The 25,658-nt window shown below is 41.1% G+C and overlaps 1 protein-coding gene across 3 annotated transcripts in view; it reads right to left on the bottom strand.

The window, feature by feature from the left end:
• Positions 1-25,658, bottom strand: part of stxbp5a (syntaxin binding protein 5a (tomosyn)) — a gene marked incomplete at its 5' end in the record, with an annotated part of 86,576 nt that overhangs the window by 391 nt on the left and 60,527 nt on the right. Inside the window, 19 exons of one of the 3 annotated variants that reach the window (XM_080513899.1) lie at positions 587-807; positions 900-1,011; positions 1,154-1,319; positions 2,698-3,067; positions 3,886-4,125; positions 5,162-5,212; positions 7,044-7,097; positions 9,029-9,091; positions 10,402-10,553; positions 11,188-11,313; positions 11,650-11,822; positions 13,300-13,520; positions 14,057-14,097; positions 14,746-14,813; positions 16,811-16,958; positions 17,230-17,302; positions 18,970-19,124; positions 19,363-19,441; positions 21,290-21,413. In XM_080513899.1, coding sequence (XP_080370025.1) covers positions 587-807; positions 900-1,011; positions 1,154-1,319; positions 2,698-3,067; positions 3,886-4,125; positions 5,162-5,212; positions 7,044-7,097; positions 9,029-9,091; positions 10,402-10,553; positions 11,188-11,313; positions 11,650-11,822; positions 13,300-13,520; positions 14,057-14,097; positions 14,746-14,813; positions 16,811-16,958; positions 17,230-17,302; positions 18,970-19,124; positions 19,363-19,441; positions 21,290-21,413 — 2,637 coding nt within the window. Of the gene's footprint in view, positions 1-586; positions 808-899; positions 1,012-1,153; positions 1,320-2,697; positions 3,068-3,885; positions 4,126-5,161; positions 5,256-7,043; positions 7,098-9,011; positions 9,092-10,401; positions 10,554-11,187; positions 11,314-11,649; positions 11,823-13,299; positions 13,521-14,056; positions 14,098-14,745; positions 14,814-16,810; positions 16,959-17,229; positions 17,303-18,969; positions 19,125-19,362; positions 19,442-21,289; positions 21,414-25,658 lie in introns of all 3 variants that reach the window. The other 2 variants (XM_080513898.1, XM_080513900.1) reach the window with 2 other exon arrangements.

The following is a 25,658-nucleotide window of genomic DNA, read 5'->3' as shown; positions in this document are numbered from 1 at the left end:
ATTATGTACATGGTAAGCAAATTGATTTGCTTGCTTTGAAAACCAATTATCATAATAGATGGAACCACGGAGTAAACAATCAAAACTTTTTGTATACAATGTGGAACATCACCAGAAAATCTGTGCATCATTTAGTGCTGGTGAACAAAATGTGTTGTTTGGTTTTATTAAAAATAAATAAATAAATAAATAAAATAAAAAAAAATACAACCACATTGTGACTGAAGATCCCATAAAGATTGTATTTGGAATAAATGCTGCTTCTCTGACTGGACTTTATGGACTCAATAGAGCCTTTCATGCTACAATACTGCCATCCAGTGGCTGAATGTAAGTATTACTTCCAAAAGAAATTGAGGCTGTGCATGCAAATCACTTTTTACTTCATTATGTTCGGTATGATATTTCAGAGAGATCAACACATAGGGATGGTAAATTATGTCTTTTTAGGATCTAATCCAGACATTAATCAAGCTCTATAAAATTAGGCCTGAATTACCCACAATATCCTTTACCGGGATTACTCCTCAACAGACACATTTCTCTCCATTTCTCACAGTTCAAACTTTTTGACATTTCCACTTACATCATGGGCATGTTTGGAGAAAGAATCTGCGCTGGCCATCATGGCAGCTGTCCTCTCATCCAGCTCGCCCAGCTTCTGACCTCTTTCATCCAGCGCTATCCGGGCACGTGCCAAGTCTCCAACCACACCGGAGGCTGCCCCCTTCATGCCCTCGATGCCACCCGGGCCGGGGATGTGCTGGGCCAGACTGCGCGACGCCTTTCCAGCTGCTACCTCGCCAACTGAGTGACGGAGCAAAAGAGGGAGTGAGAGGCGGCTGCTGCACTCAGGGACGAGCCACAGGGGACAGAGGTTTTTAATGAGTTCAGCGTACATAGCTCCTCTCTGTCCAGCGACTGTGCTCCTCCGCCAAACAGGCCTTTGAAGAATCCTCTGTTTGGTGCCTCGGGGGTCTCTACTGGAGTAAAAAGTTCACCCAGCATCTCCTGGAAGATTAAAAACTACAATGAAGCGCCCTAACAAACCAAGCTTGGTCACAAAACAAAATAAAACGTTTAAAACGGAGTCAGTAGAAATGAAACGCATGTGTGGAGTAAAACATGACTGAATTCTCTGTACTGTAAACACCTGTAGATTTTCACAAGTGTCCTGACTGTAGGTGATCCTCTGGATCTCAGTTGGGGAGCAGAGGTACATGGCCTGACCCAGGTTGGTGAAGCAGAACGTCCGTGCTATCCGCATGTCTGTCAAAGGTAGGTAGTTTACATCCATGAGCGGTCTCAGTCCTGGCACACTGGACAGGAGGCACAGAAATGATACGCAGAGTTTTACATTGGCGGATTACAACAAAACAACCATAGAAGCATTTTTCAACCTCATTGTGTGTTTGGTTGATGAAAAAGGGACTTTTTAACACTATTTTCAGATTTTTTTAATCGTGAAACAATAAAGACAAAGCCCCTGCACGTGCTCGTTCACACTGAAAGGCAAATCCACACAGACAGGGAGACAGAAGGACATGGTCGTTTTGTCAGACACCCATATGGAGGGCTGTTCTGTTTCTCTCAACTCAGGAAGTGAAGATTAATGCGGATCAGGGACACATGAAAACCAGCCCCGTGCCCCTCTACACAGATTGTTTCCGACTTGGTCACAAGTTAAAGAATGACAGAGGGATGATCACGCCCAAATACATCTGATGATGTCTGATTGAGGGCTTGTTACGAGCATGATAATGCACATTTGGTCAGATGTAGAAGGATAAGTTGGGTGAAGCATGTAACCACTTTTCAAAACACATTAGGACAGATACATTTTTCATTGTGAAAAACACATGCATTCACAACATGTGTGAATAATCTCGGTTTACGAACCAGCCCATCGTTCCAACCTTTTTGTTATTGGTGTTGTAATGTGCATAATATGTACCTGTCAACCTTAATGGTGAGTTTATCAATGTCTGCCCTTGCATTTATACTCTGTTTTAGAACAAAGAAAAGCAATTCTGATGACATTTTTGCTTTTGGCTTTAAGTCTGTGGTTTTCTGTTGGGAAGAGCAACAGGTTCACTGAATTATTTGTTTGAATTGGTTAAAAACAGGGGAAAGTCTGTGTTTTAGTGCAAAGACATACCAATACAATATAAACAAGTTTGACTATTCTCTCTGTGCATGTCTGGTTCTTCTCTGGGTGCTCTGATGTGCAATTACAGGATAAGTGGTTGTGTGTAGCTGCCTCTTGTCAGTGACAGTAAAGCGTTTCACCTGTGAACCAGTGACAGGTTTTCAAAATGAGCAAAAATTATCAAAGTAAAAACTTTTTCTGCCTCCTAATCCTCCTCTCCACAGTCCAGCCGCGAGCCAAGTCTCCTCCAAATATCCAGTAATCCTCATTTTCATGTTTTTGCCAAATACACAGCCACGGGGAACCCTGATGAGCTTATAGGCAAACATCTGCATCCAAAACTACTCCCTTCTTCAAAAGGCAAACTGATGAAGATCAAAACTACTGACACTTCACTACCTTTTGTTTAAACAAAATCAACCGAAATCAAACAAAACAAAACTGGCCTCTGGGACACAAGTAAAACACATCATGCACTTTAAGAACTAACATGTGCATGCTTTATTCAAACCGTTGGTACATGCTATTAATAGATAATTGGTCCTTACCTGAGGGTCATGATGTGGCCGTTGGCACAGAAACAAGCCACACACACGCCTTGGCTCATCTGGACCACATCTGCCCGTAAGATGAAGGAGGTCTCTGTGATGCTGTGTTTATAGATGCAGGTCTGGGATGGGAGGGACATGACTTTGGCCTGTTTCTCTGAACAGACCACAGCATACTGGCTCTCACTGAGGTCCTGGGAGGTGGAGGGGGACACGGAGACGGGTCGCCGTTTGCGGACCTTCTCCTTTTCTTCGCCGTCCGCCGTGACGTTCGGTTCATACCAAGGCTCGTACGCTGGGGGCAGCTGGGACCCTGCCGAGTCGAGGAAAGCCATCCGCATGATGCTTCCCTTCAGCCGCACCAACATACCTGGTGTGTGGACCCCAAATAAAAGGCAGGCTTAAAGTTAGCACACAGCAGCTTTACAACCTTCACCCTGACATGATACAACAAATCAGGGATGTCAAACATAAGGCCCGTTGGCCAAAATAGGCCCACAAGAGGCTCCAATCAGGCCAAACCACCCAGAAAATTGTCAAAATTTCAAAGACATTTTTTTAAAATCTTAAAACAAAGAAGATTCAACACAACACTGAGAAACGAGTGGAAATATCAGTGATGCTGTCATAAACGCTTATTCCCTTGTTGCTATCAAACAAGCCTCAACGCCACACTGCCAGGTGAGTTTGGAAAAACATGCAGAATGCAACAGCTATAGGAGAATTTCTTTTTTTAATTGTTTTATTTCATTGCATTTTGCACCAGAAAGTTTCATTAAAATTGGCTGTTTGTTGAGATTATAGCCATTTTTTGTAGTAATTGTTTAGTTTTGTGAAAATGTAGACATTTTCAGTCATATACTCTGTGTCACAACAAAGAAAAATGTTGAAATTCAAATTTAAACGTTATTATTACTGTTTTACAGGTCTGACCCGTTCAAGATGGAGTTGGGCTGTATGTGGTCCCTGAACTAAAATGTGTCTAACAACCCTGCTCTATAGTGATTCATGTCGACAAAAAAAAGTATTCTTCACTACTAAACAACTTTGGACTATGATAATTGAAAGATGATGCAGAAAAAGTACTCCCAACTAAAAACAAGTGAGCCCATCTACAAACACTGCAATGATAATAGTCAGCTCCGAAATAGCATGTCCATCTCTCCCACCTGAGCTGTCGATGCCCACCTGTGGGTGAAATGATGACGGGCTGCAGTTGTCGCTGTTCTCCTGCAGGCGGCAACGTGAGGGCCAGAGCCAGCACGGTTCCCAGGGAGGTGCCCACATACAGGCAGGGGGTCACAGTGCTGTCCCCCTTGCGAGCAAAGGTCTCACTGAAGTGAAAGGAGCTGATGGCCTCCCGGGCCTCCTTGTCGATGCTGGTGACGCTGGAGGAGCGTGAGCGGCTGAAAGAATTGTCCCGGTGGTCTAATGGGTTGGCACCCCGCGGCGGGCATACAGACAGGAGGACAGTGAGGAGAAAACAGAGAGAGGTAAAGCACCTGCAAGGCAACAGCATCACAAGACAACAGACACGTGGACGGTGCAATAAAAAAAAAATTTTTTAAGAGAATTTTGGACTTTCTTCAGCTAAAACAAATTAAAAATTAAATACAAATGGGTGTCTATATGAAGACATTGACGAGAAACACAAAAATAAAACCCAAAAAACGGGGATATTGCTTTACATTCTCAGTCAGGACATTATAATACATGGCTGGTGGATATTATCTAGTATAGACAAAGCCTAATATTCAATTAATGGAAGTTTTATATTTTATAAGAATAAATATAATGCACGCAAGTATTTATTTTACATGTCAGTCCCTCTCAACATCGTTTTATTACGCAATACAGAAAACTGGCATTATGGTAGTTTGTTAAGACGAAATCTGTATATGGAAGTGGGACTTCTTTATAAGTGTACCAGTGAATGTATTCGCTCTTGCACATTTTGACGTTTTTAAAATCAGACACGACCACAACCAAATTGTGTGACCCTTGGGCAAAAGAAAAAATAAACTGTATACCATCCCAATGAGGGCAATGTCTTTTGACATTTATATTTTGGAAGAATCGCTCGGACAGAGAAAAGGAAGACATGAAGAACACAGAAGAGGGAAAAAAAAGGAAGCTGCAGAAGTTACAAAAAGCCTTCAAGTGAGATGCGGTGAGCAAATATTAGCTGAGCACCACTGACCTCCGGTACAACCCCACACCATGGTCAAAGAGTGGGAGTCAAGGCTTCAATTGACATCAATTGGAATTAGCTCAATGGTTTAATTTCAGATCAGTGCTACTTTTAGACACATGCAAACTGAAGAAAACATCTGCATAGCTTGCCAATTTTGAGACTAATAACCAGATAATGCTGGAGTAAAAGAATGCGGTGGGGTCCAGTTGGAGCGAGAGAACTTGACTGCATTTTATACAGATTGTTTGGAGACACGAAGTCAAGGCTTACCCAAGTCTGGCTTTAGCTCAGTAGGCAAGCTTAATTTCCGTGACATCTTTGCTGGAAAAAAGAGAACATCCCTCTTTACAAACACACGTCTAAGCTAGGACACGATGCCATGCAAAGCTAAAGGACTAGCATTGGAGGAGGATTGTGCACGAAGCCGAAAGACACCAAAATGACAAAACGCTGCAGAACAAGTGCCAAGGGGATTGTTTTATTGACAAGAGGAAGGCAAAATGCTTCACACAGGAGAAGACACTGCATAAAGATGCAGAAACAACCCTGTGTGTCACAGAGGCATGCTGTGACAAACAAAACAGAGTCCTCCGGGTTGCAAAATGCCGCGAGAGAGCAGCGGTAAGACACACCAAGACTGCATGGCCATTCAGGACCTTCATGCCTAGAGAGCATGCACCAAGAACAAGGAAGTAACAGGGAAAAGAAATCAATGACACGAGACATAGAAGAAGATAGTGAAAAAAAGATGGCCAAAAATGACTGCTGCTAATTACTGAGCTCCGAGGATTTCCGATTTTACAAAAGAAACGAATGACAATGAGGATTTACACTATTGATTTCCCTCTATGCAGCAGCGCAAAGTAATAAAACATGATATAAGGGGACATTCATCATGCACGCACTTTGAAATGATATTAATCAATATTTATGAAGTAATTTATTTAATTTGAGCTTTAATCCAGCTGAGCAAATAAAGACATGTTTAGAAAATACCTTAAAATCTCTTAAACCAAGATCTGTTTTTGCAATTAATAAGCAAAATTGTAATTTCATGACTTAAACACAGTATAAAAATTCATGTATTCATGAGGACAAATCTATAGTGGCTCGCCAGTTCGAAGACCCCTCAGTCAGCTTCTTCACAGTTTTTTATTTATTCACGCCGATTGAATTTATGCCCAGGCTGAAGTTATGCTTCGTATAGCAGAAAGCTCCCATGAACCTTCAACTGTGAAATGAAAGGTCCTTTGCGTTCAAGTCAGTGTTATCTCGAGGTGAGATTACTCTTCCTGTCACTCCCCTGTAGTAAGAAAACCTACCGTGGACATGAAACACGCACACACACACACACACACACACACACAAATCCTGGAGAGGCAGTTTCCCTTGGCAGCGACCTACAACCTAACAAAAATTGCTTCTTCTACTTTAAGTTATCGAAAACATCTGTATAAACATCGGGATTGATTAGCGGGCAGGTTGAGAAGAATCCACGACTCTGCTGTCAGTATGGTCAGGACTCCTCAGTAAACGCACAAAGCAGCATGTTCACAGAGTCGCTTCATATTTTGCTTTTAACTTGTTTCATCTCTACAAACAACAAACACTGGAGATCCACAAAGACATTGAGACAGATGAGTTGCTTTCTGCTCCGCGGCGTCACCACACTGCACTATGGACAGTCATATTGGGACAGATATCAAACGCAGGCACATTTACAGTCTGACACTCGTGCTACATACATGTAGCATGCAACATAAGAAGTGGACAGCTGCAGCCCCACCGTCCTTCCAGGTTAGCCTCTGCTCCAACACCTTTCAGGCCTCAAAATGTTATTTTATATCCAAATCAGTTTGAGCTAAAATATCAAATACATGTTGCTTGTAATTAAACAAAAAACAAAAAATTATTTAAAAAAATACATATATATTAAAAAAACAAAAGATAGTGGAACAAAGGCTGATGTTAAAAGTAGAGTGGAACTTTGGCTCTCTATGCTCTAGTCTGTTGTTTTGTCCCTGAGGTGAGTATGGACACGGAGGACAGAGACAGTTTCTTCACAACAAAGAAAAAAGGAAACGGGGCCACCTAGTCTGGACCGTGTGTGTCCTTCCTACAGCCTCTCATGGACATGTTCAGCCAATCTTACCTCCTCTACCACCTCCATTGTAGAATTGCTGTAGATTGCTGTTTGACGTCAACACTTTAGGGGGTGTGGGGGGGGAGGAGTAGAGTACACAGTAAATGTGCAGTTAGAAACACTTTTTATCCATTCACAGCCTGGTGCAGCTTGCTAAAACTTTTTTTTTCTTTTGACCTTTGCAGAAAAGGGGCTTAATAAGTCGGTTTGGGACAGAAATTTTAGTCCATTAATGCATTCTACAAGATTTTGGATTAAAGGATCACAGTATCACGTGTTTTGAGAAATGCAAGAAAATGAATGAATCTACATTATTTAACTGCATTTGTCTCTGAGTAAAAGTTGTTTTGCTTTCATTCAAGATTCAAGACGACATGTCTTGTAAAAAATTGTTTTAATGTGTATCAAATAAAAAAAGGCTAAAGAGGACATGACAAACGTTCAAACATTTTATGTTTGTTCACTACTTATTTCAAATACCATGTGCATTCTGACCAAATGGAACACGATCAGATGTCAAGATTTATTTGTGACAACCAGTTGGTTTTCTTTATTCTTTTACAGCCAAAGTAGGAAAAAAAGTGTTTGTCAATTCTCACAGGCCAAAAGGGGGCAATAAGTTTAAATATTGAATAATCTATTAAAGGAATCCCCTCAGACAAAAGCAACACAATCAAAAAAACCTCGACAGAATGCATCATCCTGCAACATATATCAGGAAAAAGTTTTTTTTCCTCCCTCACCAGCAGACTGTACGTCTTACTGAAAAAAGTCAAAATAAGACGCTAAGGCCATGACTCGGGACTCGTTACAGCAGACAGTTTTTGCAGCAAAGCACCTTATCTCTCTCTGAACCATGAATAATGCAAAGCAGACAGATGTATCAGACCACAGTCTGGTGGCACCAGACATGGGGGTTGGGACAGCCTTCAAACCTGGAAACAGCAGCAAGCAGACTCCGAGATTTGTTTCCTGTCTGACCTTTTTAAAAAGCTCCTCATTTTCATTGCACTAATGCCAAGTTCGCCCTAATGAGAGGAATCCGGGCTGCTCACTCCTCAAGCACCTCCAGCTGAAGCACTAATGACTCAGATTAAGACAGAGGCAAGTAAAAGAGTAATAGATCGGATAAACAATGCACTGCACTACACTCATCAGAAGGCTGCATATGTGCAGTCAGAGCTGGTTCTCGTGCGCAAAGTGTTTGGAAGTTAAAGAAGATTTCTCATTTTCTAAAGCACCATGTGTTTTGTTTGCATCCACAGATGTCGTAAATCTGCAAAAGAAGTTAATTAACACCATTTTGAGAGACATTACAATTGATCTGAATGGAGAATATTGATACAAATTATGCAAATAGGATTATTATGCCGTTATTGAATATGCAAACATTTTCCAAACCCTTTTTTTTTTTTTCTAATTGATTAAAGTAAATGAATGTGTTTCTCTACCAGACTGCAATAGTTCTGTTTTACACTTTTGGTCGATAATTCTAGCAATCACTCTAAATGCAGCGACACATACTGCATATATTTACAGCCTAAAACCCCGGTTTTTCGGGATATAAAGTGAGATTAAAACTAATTTATTCCTGTCGGTTGAACTCTGCAAAGTGGTGGAAGAATGCATGCATCAATGGAGGGAAAAGAAAAAGCAAAAATAAAAAACCCATAAACTTGAGGTATTAAAGTCAAACAGTGCATTTCTAAAGACTGGAGTAGAATGAAATTGACAGCAAAACAATTTTACGGTTCAACAAAACCCTTCCATATAGTTCCAGTTTGATGAGCAACAGTTTCAATAAAACAGTATTAAACGTTGCTGCTCTTTTGAAGCATTAATCTTCTCTAACCATTGGAGTTCCTGCATGCATAAACACTGTACTATTGGTATATATTTGCCGTTTACTGTTATTGCTTTTTTTCCCCTTTCAAATAGCCCTTTTCTTTGTTCTCTCCTCTGTTCTTTTGATCTGACACTGAAGGACAGGTTACCTGAAGTAGGCGACTTGCAGCGGTCCTCCGATGTGGCCGAGCCCTCGTTGATATCGCACAGACCTGAGGCATACATCACACCGTTTATAGTTAAATCCATAATCGAGCATGTCGTAAAGAGCCACCAGGGTGCATAAAGACATACACTTTGCATCTTTTCACCACACACTGACATTCAAGAGAGAACCTGCCACATCAGCTGGGATTGCAACGTGTTTTTCATAGACTGGACCATTTGCACAAACGCGCAATTTGCATATTTATTCTTCTCTTCACAGCTTCACGGACCACAGATGAGCCTGTCAGAAGCTCCCGCAACTTCAATGTGTCTTCTTTTTTGTTGTTGTTAGTAAGCTAATTCCCCCTATTTACTATGTATGCATGTGCAAGAGTCTAAAGTGTAAGTGTGTCACATTGTCCTGCGAGGCAAAAAGCCAAGCAGACAGCAGTCCCTGTTGGCAGAGAAACACAGCTGGACGCCTGATTACTGCTCACACTCGCCAAGCTCTGACAGGTGCCAGCCCACCGCTCACCAGTCAGTGACACCAGCTGCTCTGTGTGTACTTACACCCTCATCTCCCTGCTTGTCTCCAGAAATGTGTGTGTGTGTGTGTGTGTGTGTGTGTGTGTGTGTGTGTGTGTGTGTGTGTGTGTGTGTGCACGTGAGCGCACTTTCCCGGCCTGCAGATGCATTTTATAAGCATAACTTTGCATAAACTACCAAATACATCAAGAAGAAATCCATACACACGTCATTGATGCACAGATCAGCTTCAAGTATTGGCAGTGTATCATTATGTCACTGCGTCAATGTTTTTGCCGCTGCACTGCTGTTGCCTGACACATGGTGGCAGTGTGTCCATGCTAAAGTAGCACTTATTGCTTCACAGTGAGGAAGGGCTGTGCTGGTGATTGTTTTAACCCTGTGTCAGGACTACAGGGAAATAGAGGCAGAGATAAGCACACAAGCAGGGAAATGAAATCAGGGTTCAAATCAGAAAGATGCCAACAGGCAACAAAACAAAAGTATGATATCAAATGCAAATGGCCACTCTTTGGATTTTTACCAACACAAGCAGCCATTGTTTAGCCTGGAGAGCAAGCGTTTTGCAAACTTGAGACAAGCAGAATGAATCTGCTTTCCAACATGTGTATGTACACAAAACAAAATGACTTGAATGATTAATTTGGCAGAGAATTAAGAAATTGGAAATGAGCAGGTTGTTAGTGAGTTCTTAATTATCCTTGCAGCCATCTGGCTTTTAAGAACAAAACACACTGGCTTTCTGGGCCTGCTGCTTTGCTCAGTCAGGAAAGTTAAGAATTAGTTTTTTTTCCATCTGGCTCATTTTTCTTCCATTTTTCTTTATTACCTCCGGACGGCTGCCTTGTCTTTCTTGGCGACCGGGGCTGTCTCTGGTAGGGGTCATTGGAACCATAAAGCTCGACCGTCCCCAGGTTGAGCACGACTGTCTTCTGGACATAGTCCACCACCGCCAGACCATTGCTGTTGCCAAACACCAACCTGGGAACAGGTGACAATGTCAGAGATGAAGTGAAAAAAAAATGGAAGAAACAAGGACAAGAAGCCTGAGGAAAAAGTTTAGTTTATTTTTTTAATAGAAATTGTTAAAATCTTAGTTTGTGTGACAGCTATAGCGTATTGTGGCAGGACTTGATGTCACTGTTGGCTTTGTATAGCTGAAAGCTGCATCTATGTTCATGTTACATATAAGATGTTTTCATTTGATAACATATTTTAGTTATTTAAATTGAGAAATATGTGCCGAATAAAGATTAAATCACATTTTAACTGTGTATTTGTGTGTATGTGTCTTTCTCAGTGTTTTGGGAACCTAAATACTATATGTTTATGTTTATACTGCCAAAACCTGACCCAGTGATCGCAACATAGAAGAAACTCAACCGAACCTTCAGAAATTAATAGATTTTTTTGAGAGAATCGAGTTGAATGCCAGTGCAGAATGTGGTTGTGCAACTTCACACAATAAAGACAAACCCAATTACCACACTATGGTGTGTGTGTGTGTGTGTGTGTGTGTGTGTGTGTGTGTGTGTGTGTGTGTGTGTGTGTGTGTGTGTGTGTGTGTGTGTGTGTGTGTGTGTGTGTGTGTGTGTGTGTGTATACGTGCACTTACAGGCCGTAGGAGGAATTGAGCGCCAGGCTTGTGATGGGCTGAGGAGGCTCTCCACTCACCCACACTAACTGGACCACCAAGTCTACCTGGTAACCTGGAGACTGCTTCAAGGGAGTACTGCGCACTCTGGGGAGGAGAGAAGGTAGGATGAAGAATAGTGACGGAGGGGATGAACAGAGAGAAAGAAGAAAAAAAAAGCCTTCAAAAAGAGATGACGAGTGGCGCAGCTGCAGCTCTGGAGCAGTAGTGTGACGAGGGGCTGGCATGAGTGGCTGCAAGGGAATGATGGGGAGGCTGCGGCTAAGAATGCTTCAGGCACTGAGCAAGTCTGTGCGAGTGTGCTTCAGGCAAAACAGCAAGACTCTTGTGTGTATGAGTATGTGTGCAAGTGGCCCGGCCGTCTATGAGAGTTCAGGGAAGTGCTTCCATGTCTGCGCGTCTGTGTGTGAGTTTGTTTCATACTTGAGGCAGGGCATGTTGCCTCCATCCGAGTTGTTACTGCTGGTGGAAGGGTGCGATGGAGGGCCGCTTGTCTGAGGTGAAGCACCAGGGGTGGGAAGCGCTGATGTCTGTTCACCCCCGCCGTCTGGAGACTCGATGTCATTTAGCTCATACTGCATCCGCACCTCCAGTAACTGTGAGAACACACACACACACACACACACACACACACACACACACACACACACACACACACACACACACACACACACACACACACACACACACGTACGTCGAATGTTAAAAACATCAGTTTTTACAGTTCATCACAAAATAAGACATACAATTCTTATAAACAACACTTCTTAAAAGTTTCAAGGAAAAACTGACAAAGCCCTAAAAAACATCTGCGCGCATTCTGAGTCGCTTTGATGACAAGGAGTGTTTGACGGCTCTGCGCACACGTGTGGGCAGACCAAGAGTCACAGAGGTCCTCCAATCCTGAAGTATTCCTTCAAGTCCTTCTTCAAGCTCGCCCCTTTTAACCTCCCCGCCTTCACACAGGCACGCGCAACTCCTAGACTCGCATGCGCACACAATGCACGCGAGCTGCCTCCGTTTGCATTCCGTCAGTTTCATTAGCCCTGCTGAGACGTGGGAGTGAAGAGTGAGCCGTGGCCGTCTTCACATTCTCGTTCGCACCCGTCTTCATCCACTTCTACTTTCATTTCTGCAAGGTTATGGAGGGGTGTTTGACCTTGTGCAAAGTGAAGCCGCTCTCCTAATTACAATCTTCTACCAATGCGCATCAAGCTCTGATCCACGATGCACTACTTGGAGTGGAAGGGAATAGAGCTTGGATTATTTTTTTCTTATGCATGCAATAGGGCAAAGGAGAGAACAAAATAAAAATGCAGAAAGAAGGCTGTCATAAGCTCCTGCAGGTGTTATATTAGTAAATGAAATATTGGGATGTTTAGGACAAACAGTGCTGAGCATCAAAGGGCATCGGCTCAATATCTTACAGCGCTGCCCACGGACTATGATTGACAGGGGAGCTCTGTTAAGTCTGGTGCAACAACATCTCAGCACTGACTGCTTAGCCAGAAAAACATTGCCAGACTTGAAAATACATTCTGGAACATGCTGGGGAGCCATTTATCACTCCACAGTAACACACAGCACAAACCAAGCATGTATGTCCGCACTGTAATGCTTGTAAAATAGCGTACATGCAGAGATTACACTGCTTTTCTCTTGATTTCATTAAACTCAGAGTCCCATCATACTCCCATTAGCGCTTACATCGCTATCAAGGCAGATTATGATGACAGTCGAGCTTTGCTTGTTCACCGCTCTGTCTGTTGGCATGGTAACCATACTGCCTTTGACTAGGCAGATCTTGGAGTGTGTGTGTGTGTGCATGTGTTATGTTGCATATGTCTCAGCATCTCACAGCAGCAGAAAGTGAACAGTGAGGGTGATTCATAGCAAACATGGGCAAAATGTTTGGTGACGGAGGGCGTCGGAGTAACGTCACCTTTTCTGTCTGTTTTTTGTGTCGTCGTGTATGACTTCCGCACAACACACAAGAATATGAAGGCTCCATATTTTATTTTTATTTTATTTTTTTCAAATTTGAAAAGGGAAAAGCTTAGAGCTGTTACCCACCTGCACCACCTCTGTGGTTACTTCCAGCTTGCTGAATCGGTAGATGATGACATTGGCTGACACTCCGGCCACACACAACATCCGGCTCTCGGGGCACCAGGCCATGATCTGAATAGCGAAGGGGTCTTCATCTGACACCTCAGTGCTACCCTTGTCCTCCTTAGACCGGTTCCTGTCAAATACCTTGGCTGTTTTGAGCTTATACAGCACCTGGAGCATTACTAGAGGAAAAAAATGCACAGGAAGAAAAACTTTGAGTTGCAAACTCAGAACAATACATGGGATTTGAAGGCAAAGTGGCTCCGGAAAGGTAGAATGTGCAATACAAAGATAGATTAAAACAATATACTCCCAGACCAAAATGCTTCAGCAATCATTGTTTGAGATGATTAATAGTGTTGCTCCATTAGCAGAAATACTGGATTTCTAAGTTGTTTTGTTGGATTTTCTGTCATCTTCTGGTGTGCTACATTATAACTGAAGCTCAACATGCACTTCGTTTTCCTGCATTTTCCCGTTAGCGGTTCCCACAACAGAACATCTTCTTCCAATGTCCTCTGTGTCCTCCGACTTCCCACTAATCACATGGATGTCTTCACTCACTGCATCCATGAACCGTCTAATTGTTTTTACTCCTCGCGTCTCTCAACAACCTTTTCCTGATGTAACTATCATCTTTCATAATGCAAACTATCTCAAACTCGCGTCTCTCACTTTTCCACCAAAGTGTGCGAGATGATCTATTATTGCGACTTACTTGCAGAGGCATCCCAGAACTTCACAGTTCCATCAGCATGCCTGCAATTATAAGAAAAAGATAAATACATTTTATACATCACAGCCTGCTCAACAATATAAAGGTGCCACCACCATTTTATGTAAGTCATCCTAATGTAAAACAGGAAGATGTGGAATATCTCAAGAAAAAAAACCTACGCAGGCAAAGAGAGAAACATTCACACTCCCAAAACGTAGCGGGTTTGGACCACAAACGGAAATAGAGCAGAATTCTGTACCAAAATCTCTCATTCATATCCAATAGAAAATCCTTAATAATGAAGATTTGACTATAAGAGGTGATAGCTGTGTCACTACATGGCCACAATTATCAAAGTTTCTTCCCTTGTGCTGTTGAATCGCATCATTGGAAGTGTGGTTTCCACATATCGTGTTTATGGAAGAGTAATATTTTGCAGTCGGACTCAAGAAAGAGTAGCGAGGGAGGTGAGGAAAGAGATAAAGAAAGAAAGAAAAGAGCGCCCCTCTGCTAAACTCAGACCTCAATGTCAGTGCAAGACTGCGATAATGAACATCAGAAGGTAGTAAAGTACACATGATTAGAATAAAGAATGGCCTACAGTTAAAAAATAAATAAAAAAAATAGGGGGTTAAAGTAATCGCAGCAGGATAATAACGCTCATTCTAATGAAAGCAGTATTGTCTTACCCGGTGATGATGATCTCTGGGTAGCTTTGCGTGCCTTGACCCCAGTTTCCACCACTAATAGGCCATTCCTGGAGAGACGGCATATACGGATTGCATTAGTGAATGAGATAGTACAGGAACAGCTCGGTCAATAAAACACAGTGTCAATAAACACATTGATTGCGGAAATAGATAGCCATGATAAAACTGCACACCAGCGAGCGTGTGGAGGGAAACAGGAGTCCTTTGTGTACGTCTCTCAGCATGTCTTGCAATTATACATTATGCACCTCCGTCTCTGAGTGAGTGTGTGTGTGTGTTGGAGGGGTGGGGGGTGGATTTGGCTTTGAACACGTCGACACATACAAAGGTCACCGGGATGACTCATGGTGATCTTTATGTGAGAATGCCCTCCTGCAGCTCTCTCAGGCTTTTACTTAGCAAAAAAAAAATGAAAGATGAATAAAAAAAGGAAGACGCCAGGCTGCCAGTTTGGGTCAGTACATGCTGACATTTCCAACAGAAAGCTAGAACAAGGCGACAGGGAAGAGAACATAAGCATACATAATGTCTAGAAGGGCAGGGGGTCTGTCTAAGAGGATACAAGGGGAAGAGATGAGAATGAGAAACGAGAGGTGTACAGCTGGAGAGGGGGATCATTAGGCAACATGACACTATTTTATAGACCATTTAGTTTCATGGATACATTGAGAAATGTTCTTTTAGTACCAAATAGACTAATCCAGCGATGTCCAATGCAGTTATATGTGAGTGATGTATTGATCTGTCCTTTCTACTTATAACCTTGTTGTTCCTGTGTGGTATGGCGGTTAAAAGGTGTAGTTCTAGGGATTTATACTAGTACTTTATCCTGTACCTTAAGAAAATGCAACGGTAATTCATAACTTAGTGTGATTAAATTGTATTTAAAAAGTTCTACTCACTTTAACTGCATTTAATGGTGGCAAAGAGCATCCCACTTCTGCTCATAATAAGTTTAATCGTCAATTCCGAGTACTTTCTAGGTTTCTGGGCAGGTCTTCTGGCATGGTCTCATATTAGAAAGTATTTCAGAGACATATACAGCCCTGTCCGTGGCTCTGTGACACTGAGCATTGACATGCTTTGATATGACTTCTAACAGCAGCCGTGAAACAAGCTTACGACAATATTAGAGACAGTTTGCTCAGAGGTGCTAAACATAAACAGACTCATATTGCCAAAAACATTTCTGAATATTTTAAAGTAAAACAATTTGTTGCAGTTCTGTTAATTTTGGCTTTATGCTTTGCCCAATTTTCCGTTTCCATGTTGCATGCGTGAGTTCATGCATATTCTGTCACTTTATTGTCATCAGCTGTGCCTCATTATTTCTCCACTCCGTGTGTGTTTCTATGTGTCCCAGCTTGTTGGCTCATCTATTGATGTTCATCTTTTTGAGCCTGTTGAAGCTCATGTCTTGTAGCCCCTCTGGATCTTTCTTCCTCTTGGGTGAAGATTTTTTTTTGCGCACTCTTTCGTGAAGTCTTTTGGGTTTTTGGGAATTTAACCTTTTTCCATCAATCACGATTGCATTTGTTCCTGATTCCCTTTTAACCTGCTGCTACTGACAGGCATATTTTCCTCAAAAACAACCAGTAAGCAGCAAAATAAAACTTAAATAAAATGCAGTATAACCACCCCATCACACACTGGATTCATCAGCGAGTCATTGGAACAAAAGCTTCTCAGTACCATCAAAAACAGTTACTGATGGTTGAAATTATCTTGGAAAATGAGGCAGAACCACTCACTTATTACACAATTCTTGACAATTCTACTCCTATAAAATCGAAATAAGTCCATCCAGCCTCAAAATGATTTCAGGCGATTGAGGGGAGTTCTCCAATATTGTATTTAATACAGTAAGAAGCAAAGTTACAGAATAAAAAAGGCCTTCTATTTTCTCTACGAGACTGTAAATCTTGAACAAAGTGTCTTTTCTCTTCAGTATATGTCATTACAAAAGCTGACATTTACCAGCAACACCTTTCTAAATTCCCAGATGCATAAAAGTGCTCCAAAACAAATATTTCCGACAAAGTACCTTTTTGCTGTAGCCCTGTCGTTTCTGCCGCGAGCCAACAGAGTAAAGTGCAGGTATGAGGTCCACAGGGCAGTCAGCAAAGTACTCACAGCAGGTCACAGGAGACTCGTGGATAGTCAGAGGATAGGGGTTCTCGAATATGGGGTAACTGTTTAAGAGAGCACAGACAAAGTCATTCTTAATTAAATTAGTCTGTCTGCCAGTCCATTAGGCTCATGCTGGACTGCATGCTTTCTGGATTTAGCATTCAATAAATGACTAACTCTCATGACTTATTACTAAGATGTATAAAATATATATGGAAGAGAGCAGGGGGATATAGTTATAAAAAGCATTAAAAGGGCAACTGTAGTATTTCAGCTCACAATAAATACCCAAAAGGAGACACAATGAATAAATGTTATCAAATAAAGTCTTACCCATTTTGTGCAAGGTCGATCACCACTAAATCCTTTTCTAGAAGGACTACTACAGCGTAAGGTTCCTGAAAATCTGCAAAATGAAATGCACGAGCAAAAGTCAGCACACCACTGTTTTATCAGTCTTGTAGTTGATTGAGAAAGAAATTCCCAGGAATCTGCGAACCACTTGTAAATAATTCCCCACAATGACTCTAAATCATGTCTTTGCCCTGGAGATGTGAGGGCAGGGCATGAACGCCTCATACTTACATTTTAATTATCCATGTGATGTATCACTGCGGAGGGATATTGCTTTTCTGCCTCAATATTTCTATCAGATCTGAATTTCATTACCAACATTAAAATGAATGGCTAATGAAGACTGGATTAATGAATGAATATTAAACCATATATATATATATATATATATGGAAGTTTCTGTGTGTAAACAAGCAACTGCAGCTTTCGACTTGCATAATATTTGTCTTAATGTTTTATACTTGTAGTCATTATTCATTGAACCTGCACTGTTTTATGTTCTGCTCACTTTTCCTTGCCCATATAATATTTTAACATTTATTTGTTACTCTTTCAGTAAAAAAACAAAACAAAAAAAAAAAAACTCAAATCATGACGACTTATTGCAGTGAGATATAATCTTGGGAAGATGTGAATAAAGACATGATTCATGGAAGGGAAGAAGGGATTCACGGGTCACTCAAACTCACATGTAGCACTCTTGCTGTATGTCTGCCAGTTGTAAAATTATAAGCTCCAATATCTGTCTGCCTTGGCGACATTCCATGATCTGCAGTCACGTCATCGAGGATTATCAACCACCTCTGAACACTAATGGTACTTTAAGCATGTTCAAGCACGTGCCATTACCCAGACCTGAATTGTGTAATCCAAACATCCAGAGATGTCCATTACCAGATGAGTTCAGTGGGTGCTCACATCAGGATGCCGGTGACATAACGTCATCACTATTGTTGTTACATAACTCACTAATCTTTGCCATATATATGCCGATAACAGCAGCAGGGATTACATACATGCAGGATCCCATACCAATGAGCATGACTCACACAAGATTCAGTTTTTGTCTCCCAACACAGGAAATAGAGTACAAAATTAATTTGCATGAAGAGCTTTTGTACACAAAAGACTAAAGTAACAATATAACGTTCTGAATGTCAGATAATGAAAGTGAATGGTTGGCTCCAGTCCCTTGGGAAATTTCATATTTATTACAGAAATACGCACGCACCAAGGCAAGCATCTCGACATAATTAAAAAACAGATAGGTGTACTGCACGCTGGCCTGTGTGTATGTGTGTGTATGTGTGTGTGTGTGTGTGTGTGTGTGTGTGTGTGTGTGTGTGTGTGTGTGTGTGTGTGTGTGTGTGTGTGTGTGTGTGTGTGTGTGTGTGTGTGTGTGTGTGTGTGTGTGTGTGTGTGTGTGTGTGTGTGTGTGTGAGACAGTTCTCATACAAACATAATTCTCAAACATCAGCTGGTAAACACATGAATGTTCACAATCCAATCACAGCGCGCACACACACTTGTGTTACCGTCTTTGTGGGGCTTTCCCATTAGTGTAATGTACTGCTGAGCCCCTTTAACCATCACAACCACAGCTTTTACCCTGAAACCACATCTTCAACCTCAAATACATGTGAATCAGAGGGTGAGCTGCATTTTGCATGACTACATTGTGAGGCTCACAAGTCAACACACACACACACACACACTTACCATTGGGATATGGTGTCTCACATAGTGTGAGGAAGTCTACTATTGGATAATCCATCTCCAGCACAGCAGTACTCTTTCCATGCATTACTGTAAGACAAGGCCGCCGGCCCACCGTGTCATAGGACAGACCACCAGACAAGATTATAAAGGGTTCGCTGAAACACACACACAACAAGAATGAGGATTAAAAAATTGTGTTCTTTTTCTCCACATGGATTTTTTTTTTTTTTTTTTTTAAACACTTTCATTTAATATCAGGCATTTCTTGCTTCTTGCCTTCAGGATCAGAATACATGAGTTTATGGAGCGTTACCATTTAATACTTGATTTCTTTTCTTTTCTTTTTTTTTTTACTTGATTTAAAAATAATCTTGTCGTGTTTTCCGACCCTACCCGTTTCTAGTTGTTTTGTACTCCACTTTAAGAATGGGTTTACAAGGCTCTGGCTTCTTCCCGTCCTTGGGCTGTTTTCCTGAAATACAACAAACAGAAGTTACTTTAGCTTGCCATTTCATTTTCATTTTCATCCCTCCTTTGTCTCTCCCCTTCTGTGTTTCTGCCGTCAGCTGATTTTTTTTTTTCCTCCCCCTGAAGCTGCACTTAAAATGCCACGCTGAACAGCAGCCAGACAATAACAGAAACCTATCCATCAGTGAGCAGCAAAACAAATGCAGTGACAGGGACATGCAAAGAAGGTGTGAGGACCATAGATGATTTCAATATTCAATCAGTCCAAACCTCGTGGGACATTAAAGTGAAGGAAATGTGCCCATCCATCACATGCATTCCTACCTGTACGCATTTCTGCGCAGTAAGTGGCCAAATATATCTAAATACGCTTGCCGACGAGCCAAAGAGAAACTTTACGCAGGTTAAACAGGAAGGTCTGTCTAATAAAGACCCATTTTATAACTACTTGTAAGTACCAGATATCTAAAAAGACAATTAAAAATCGAACTTATAAGCCTTACTTAAACCTGTGAAAGGAATTTACATAATTGCCTATTAAATACCAAACTCATTATGGATGCAGCAGTGGGAGAAACAACTAATTAAAAGGCCTATGCAGTGAAATCCTTTCTACAATCCCCTACACACAAAAACAGCTTGAGAAAGCATTTGGAAATTTGTTTTTTTCTTTTCTTTGATTCACTTCCATTTCTTCTTCGTTTTTTTCTCACTCTTCTGCTCTCTCTGTCCAGTCGCCACTGTCACACACCCTGTGTTATTTTTTCCAGGTCCTTCATCTGGCTGAAGTGACAAAGTGCTCTGTGAGGCAAGTGTGTGTGTGTGTGTGTGTGTGTGTGTGTGTGTGTGGGGGGGGGGGGTTACAGAGGAGGATGGATTAAAATGCATCTTCAAAAGAGCAGGCTTGCTTTCTGCAGAAAATAAACAGAGCCCCGACATTAAAGTGCGCGCGCGCAGACTCCAAGTAAAGCAAACAGAGGCAGGACATAATTGAACTGACAATAATCCTCCAGCAGAAATGAGAAAACAACGACAGAGTTGCATGTAGGGGAGACTCTTGAGGGATGGCAGCAATCAGAGCTGGTCGGAAAAAGAGGCAGCACAAGGTCTTAGAAGACCGTTTTAACTTGTACAACGTCATAAGACTGGAAATTCAACAAACCACAAAGTCTGTATCTCTTGCAATAAACTAATATTGACCTACAATCCTTTTTCATGTCCATAAGTTAACTGAATAATCAGGCTCATTATCTCAATTTATGATATTCATGTCTGGATGGAAGCTCATACTTTATTTACAGGAGCTGTTACAACAACTCATTACAACCATAGACTTTGCATGTATTTCCTTTGGAAGCTCTTCTCGCTTCCTGTCCCAGACAGATTGTCAAATGGTCTTTTTTCTGACTGAGACAATTATTCTCTTCGGGTTGAAAGAATGTATTAATCCCTGTATTAACTGTAAGAACAAAATATTGATAACAAGCTTTGGTACGACTGAGTGGACCCATAATTAGTGAACCAATTACATCAAATCTTAGTTTTTACATTTGGTTTTGACCGTTGCATCATCTAAAGTTTCATATTTAAAAACACATTTTCATTGGCCAGACTAGAATGCATCCTGCTCTCCTTAAAGTCACGTCCAGCTGGGATAGGTTCGACCCCTCCAGGTCGATTGATGCACAGAAGTTTCTATTACCATCCTGCAAACCCTAAATAAACCCTGACGTGAACATTATAGAGCAAACAATGAAGAAAAATGTAAACAAGTCGGTCATAACAATAATTGCTTCAATGTATCCACTGGATTGTGTATGTCTGAGTGTGTGTATGTGTTTGTGTGCCTTACCGTGTGGGGTGATTGTCTGTATGGGCTTGCCCTGGCCTCTCACGTTCCATATGGTCAGGGTTCCATCTGAGTGACTGCAAATGAACTGCTTGCCCTCGTGATGCCAGGCAACTGAGTGGATAGCCTAAGAAATGACAGTCAGTCGGGGGCAGGTGGGTGGGTCGGGGTGAGGGAGGGAGAGAGGGAGGGAGGGGAGACGGTGGTTTAACGGGATGAAACATCACGTGCTGCAGTTTCCCTCATGCTCCAAGTTTGTTGCTTTACCATCACCATACGGTACATGATGTTCATGGGCTCCAAACGCCTGTGACCTTGAATTGTTGGGCAGATGGTGAAACCGAGATAAAAGAGTAGCGGAGCATTTCCTGTGGCATGAATGCATATATTAGTGGAAGCCTGTTGGTTGAACGTGGCAAACAAAGTGCATGCTCAGAGAAACATTTCATTTCAACACCAAGTGTAACTGCAACATGGTTCAGAGCAGAAGCAGAACAAGGCAGAACACTGGACTTAACTCCCAATCCAATCCAAAATAAAGTTGCATTATCTCTCAGTGAAGTTTTTGTCTGATCTGACATTGTCAGATTATGTAAAACAAACACACACACAAAAAAAAAACAACCAACAACTACAACACTTTCCAGGATGTTGTCCAGACTTGGGAAAATATCTGAAATATCTGTTGCTTTTTTTTTTTTTTTTAATGGAGGCTCATGCTTTTGAATGTCTGTGAGAGTGGATGTGTCTGCGAGCATTTGGCTTCACTGTGATGTTTGGGCTAATCGGAGATCAGAGAGAGGGCCAGAGGAAATACGAGTCGGAAGACCAGGGGAAAAGGTTGGGGAACCACTGATTTATGATGTTCAGCACTTTGTTAATCATCATCAGTGCAATCTCTCCGTTTTGTACTTTTGGAGTCTTCACAAATCTCTCCATATTCCTGCTTCACGTCGCACAGTTCATTCATGCAAAACTCACTTGTGACAGATGGGCTGCAGATGCACCTCTCTGGAATTTGACTTCAGTTAAAATCAAACTATTTCAATTCCATTGATTTCTTTCACAGCCTTGGAGCCACATCTGAAAAGAGCATTCTTCTCACTGTCAATGCAGATGTGAACACACAGGCAGGTGAAGAGATCCTCAGCCAGTTCCCGTGACAGCTAATTTTGGCGTATATCAATTTTACCTTCAGCGTGTCATTAATCATGAATGTTGCTGTGTGTCAGGTTCACTGAATGTGCGGTGCTTCCAAGATAAAGTGACATGGGACAGGATATAGTGTCTTGTATTGATGCTTATGACAACAAAGCAAGTTGGTTTTTTTTCGATTTCGAGTAAATTGTGTCATTTAATGCTTTTATGCAAGTACTCAAGCCAACTTATTGCTTGCTGAAAAAGCATTTCAGTCTAAAAGTTTATATATAACAATAATGAAATTTACATCAACCAATAAAGTAACACTGGTGGGAAGATTTTATATAAAAATAATCCTTTTCTCAAATTCAGTGTTTTGGATCGAGAAGCCTCAGGGCTTTAAATGCTATTTTATTTCATTTCTAATGAAGGATTATAGTTATTGGGGCTATAGTTATTGCAGCTTCACACACAGACACGTCAACAGACATCAAAAACCACAAAAAGAATTATTGAGTCTGTCTCAAGTGCTGCTGGACCGGACATTGGTTTGGAACAGCGACAGTGTGAATGACTCATGACCAAATTTATCAAACCAATAATCATTTAATTAAACCTTTTTGGTTATGACATTTCCTGATTACCTGTTCATTAGTACCGTTTGTGTAGAAATAATTAGGCAGGATGAGTAATGACTGAGGCGTCTTCTTGGATGACAGCCGCACACAGAAAACAGTAGGGACGATGGGACGCAGCAGCCCAGAAGGACGGATAGTTTGTCGGTGGATTTTTGCCAGAAGTGAATCATCAGTGTGCGGTGGCAGGTGGCGTGGGTGTCGATATTGCAGGTGTCCTGAACGCGGTGTGAACACATTTCCGATCCAGTTAAACCTTGAAAATCCTTCACAGATGCGCCGGAAGGAGGCTGGAATATATCGGAACTTAACATTTGTATCAAACATCTTTAACAGTTCATGTTAACTAAAAACTTTTGTTTCGTCTTCAAAAAGACCATTTATCCACATGAATGTGTTCCTGTTACTCCTTTTTTCAGCCAGCTGCTCAGACAAACTAACTTGTTGACATTGTCTGATAGGAGAGCTGACTGTTTATCATTTAAAATACCCCTGCAACTGAAAACAGTCAGCGGAATCCCTAACTAACGTTTAATGTGGTATTTTAAGCTCGAGGGTTTTTTTTTTTGTACTTTCCATCGTGAGGTTTAGCGTCTTCCATATCGAGTTGGTTCTGTGAACTGCCCATTTGTGGGCTTTTCAGGTATTTCTGCACTGCAGATGGGTTCATTGTATAATTTTTTTCAAATCAGGTTAATCATGATGGCATGATTAATTCACATTAACACTTTACTTCTGACAAAATATATTGTATATTTTACAAAATATCCACAGAAAATGTCTTCCAAACTCCTCAGTCATCACAGAACAAAGTGACAGTCGCACAAAAATGCTGCTCTTGTACTTTTTTAGATTAAAAGTTTTCTGTGTCCTGACTCCAGTCCAGAGAGAATATTGTATCTGCACATAGCTCGGAAAATAGTAGACGATACATCCATTGTGTTTTTTGGGGGGGAAATCCCTCATTTACTGATGAGTTGTGGACAGACATCTTGAAATCTATCAGCTCATTGTTCGCTGTGATAGGCCCGATAGGAGACAATGCACCATGGTTAATTGGAAAATGAGCAGGGTAAATTGAAACACATGTTGCCCATCAGATCAAACAATGCCAATTAAAAGAAGTAATTTCATGATTTATTACATTAGGTCAGTTTACACAGACTGGTCTGTCGGGAGACGAGAGATTCCAGTCGACGCTCCATGATCGCCCTTCAGTGGTGAATTGACACGCACACGCACACACCTTGTTACTTACTGTAGATTAACGTTATCAATAGGTTTTAGCTGTTTTATCTTAAAAAATGGGAAACAATCCCCACAATGAGACTTCAGTCTTCAAAGTATAGCAATGCCACTGTGAGTGGAGTTGTAATACAATTGCACACTCACAAGGGCAGTCACAAAAATTGTAATTTCACTCAAACTCGAAAAAACTAAAGAAAACATTCATGAAAAGAAAAAAAGAAAAGAAAAACAAACGCATGTAGGTCAGTGTCAACAGTGATTCCCATTGAATGACTGTTAAATATAACGTTCTTTCTGTGTCTTTTGTTTTGTTGCATTTATTATATAAGCCAAGAATAAAACATGGCTCAGTGAACTTCTTTTTACCAATTTGGACCTTTTTTGCATTAACAGGATGATTTGACATTATTGTTTATGATAGAGAACTAGAAGAAAAACGCACGAGTATTCATCTCAAAGCACAACTTTGGCCTTTAGTTTCGGGAGCACAATGTATTCACTGTCAGACAGGAAGGTGGGAAATCAATACAATATATGGCTGCACCTTTACTTAGTTGTTGGTATGCTGATACATACAGTTTATTATCGAATTTTATTTTACGCTGCCAGTGCAAGCTTCAAAATAATGATGCAGTGTGTTGTTTTGTTTTTGTTTATCACGAAACAATGTTAGGCTGAACGGGCAAGACCACCATCAGGTCAAAACTGTTTTACCCAACAATTAACATCATAACTTAATATGTGCAAAGACAAAATAATAAATACATTTTTAATTTGTATTGCAAACGTGAGCTTAAAACCCATATATTACATATTTAATTACGATAAAATCTTTCTTAAAGGTAGACATACTTTTTACGTTTGTAAATGCTGTGTCATCATATTTCTGGTAATTATTTTGAGATTCTTTGATTTATGCAATGTTGATAAACAGAAGGGTCATAAAATCTATGTGTGCAAATGAAATTGATTAATAAACCCCAAATTTGCAGATATTGTGTCAACATTAGAAACATTAAATATTTTACATTTAGCGATTCTCTCGATGTTTGATCTTGGCAGAAAAAAGCTCCGCCGTGACAATATGCCACCACATTCAACTCATTGATTTAATTTACCTGGAGACACCATGGTCCTGCCTGTTCATAATGACAATCACCGCGCTGGATATACTTCAACCTACCTATCTTTGTTGAAGGCGAAGGCTTCAGAAAGTTAATGGTATAAGCTGAAATTCTAAGACTAGTCTTGATTCAATTCTTTGTTTCATCACCAGAGAAATGAATCACCAGTAAACTACCCCTGCATGAGGCATAGCCACAGACAGCGCCATAGCCAAATCTGGCCAA

The sequence above is a fragment of the Blennius ocellaris genome (assembly GCF_963422515.1).
Source record: "Blennius ocellaris genome assembly, chromosome: 18".
Lineage (NCBI taxonomy): Eukaryota > Metazoa > Chordata > Actinopteri > Blenniiformes > Blenniidae > Blennius > Blennius ocellaris.
Note: the sequence above shows the minus strand (reverse complement) of the source record. Positions and strands in the feature narration are given on the sequence as shown.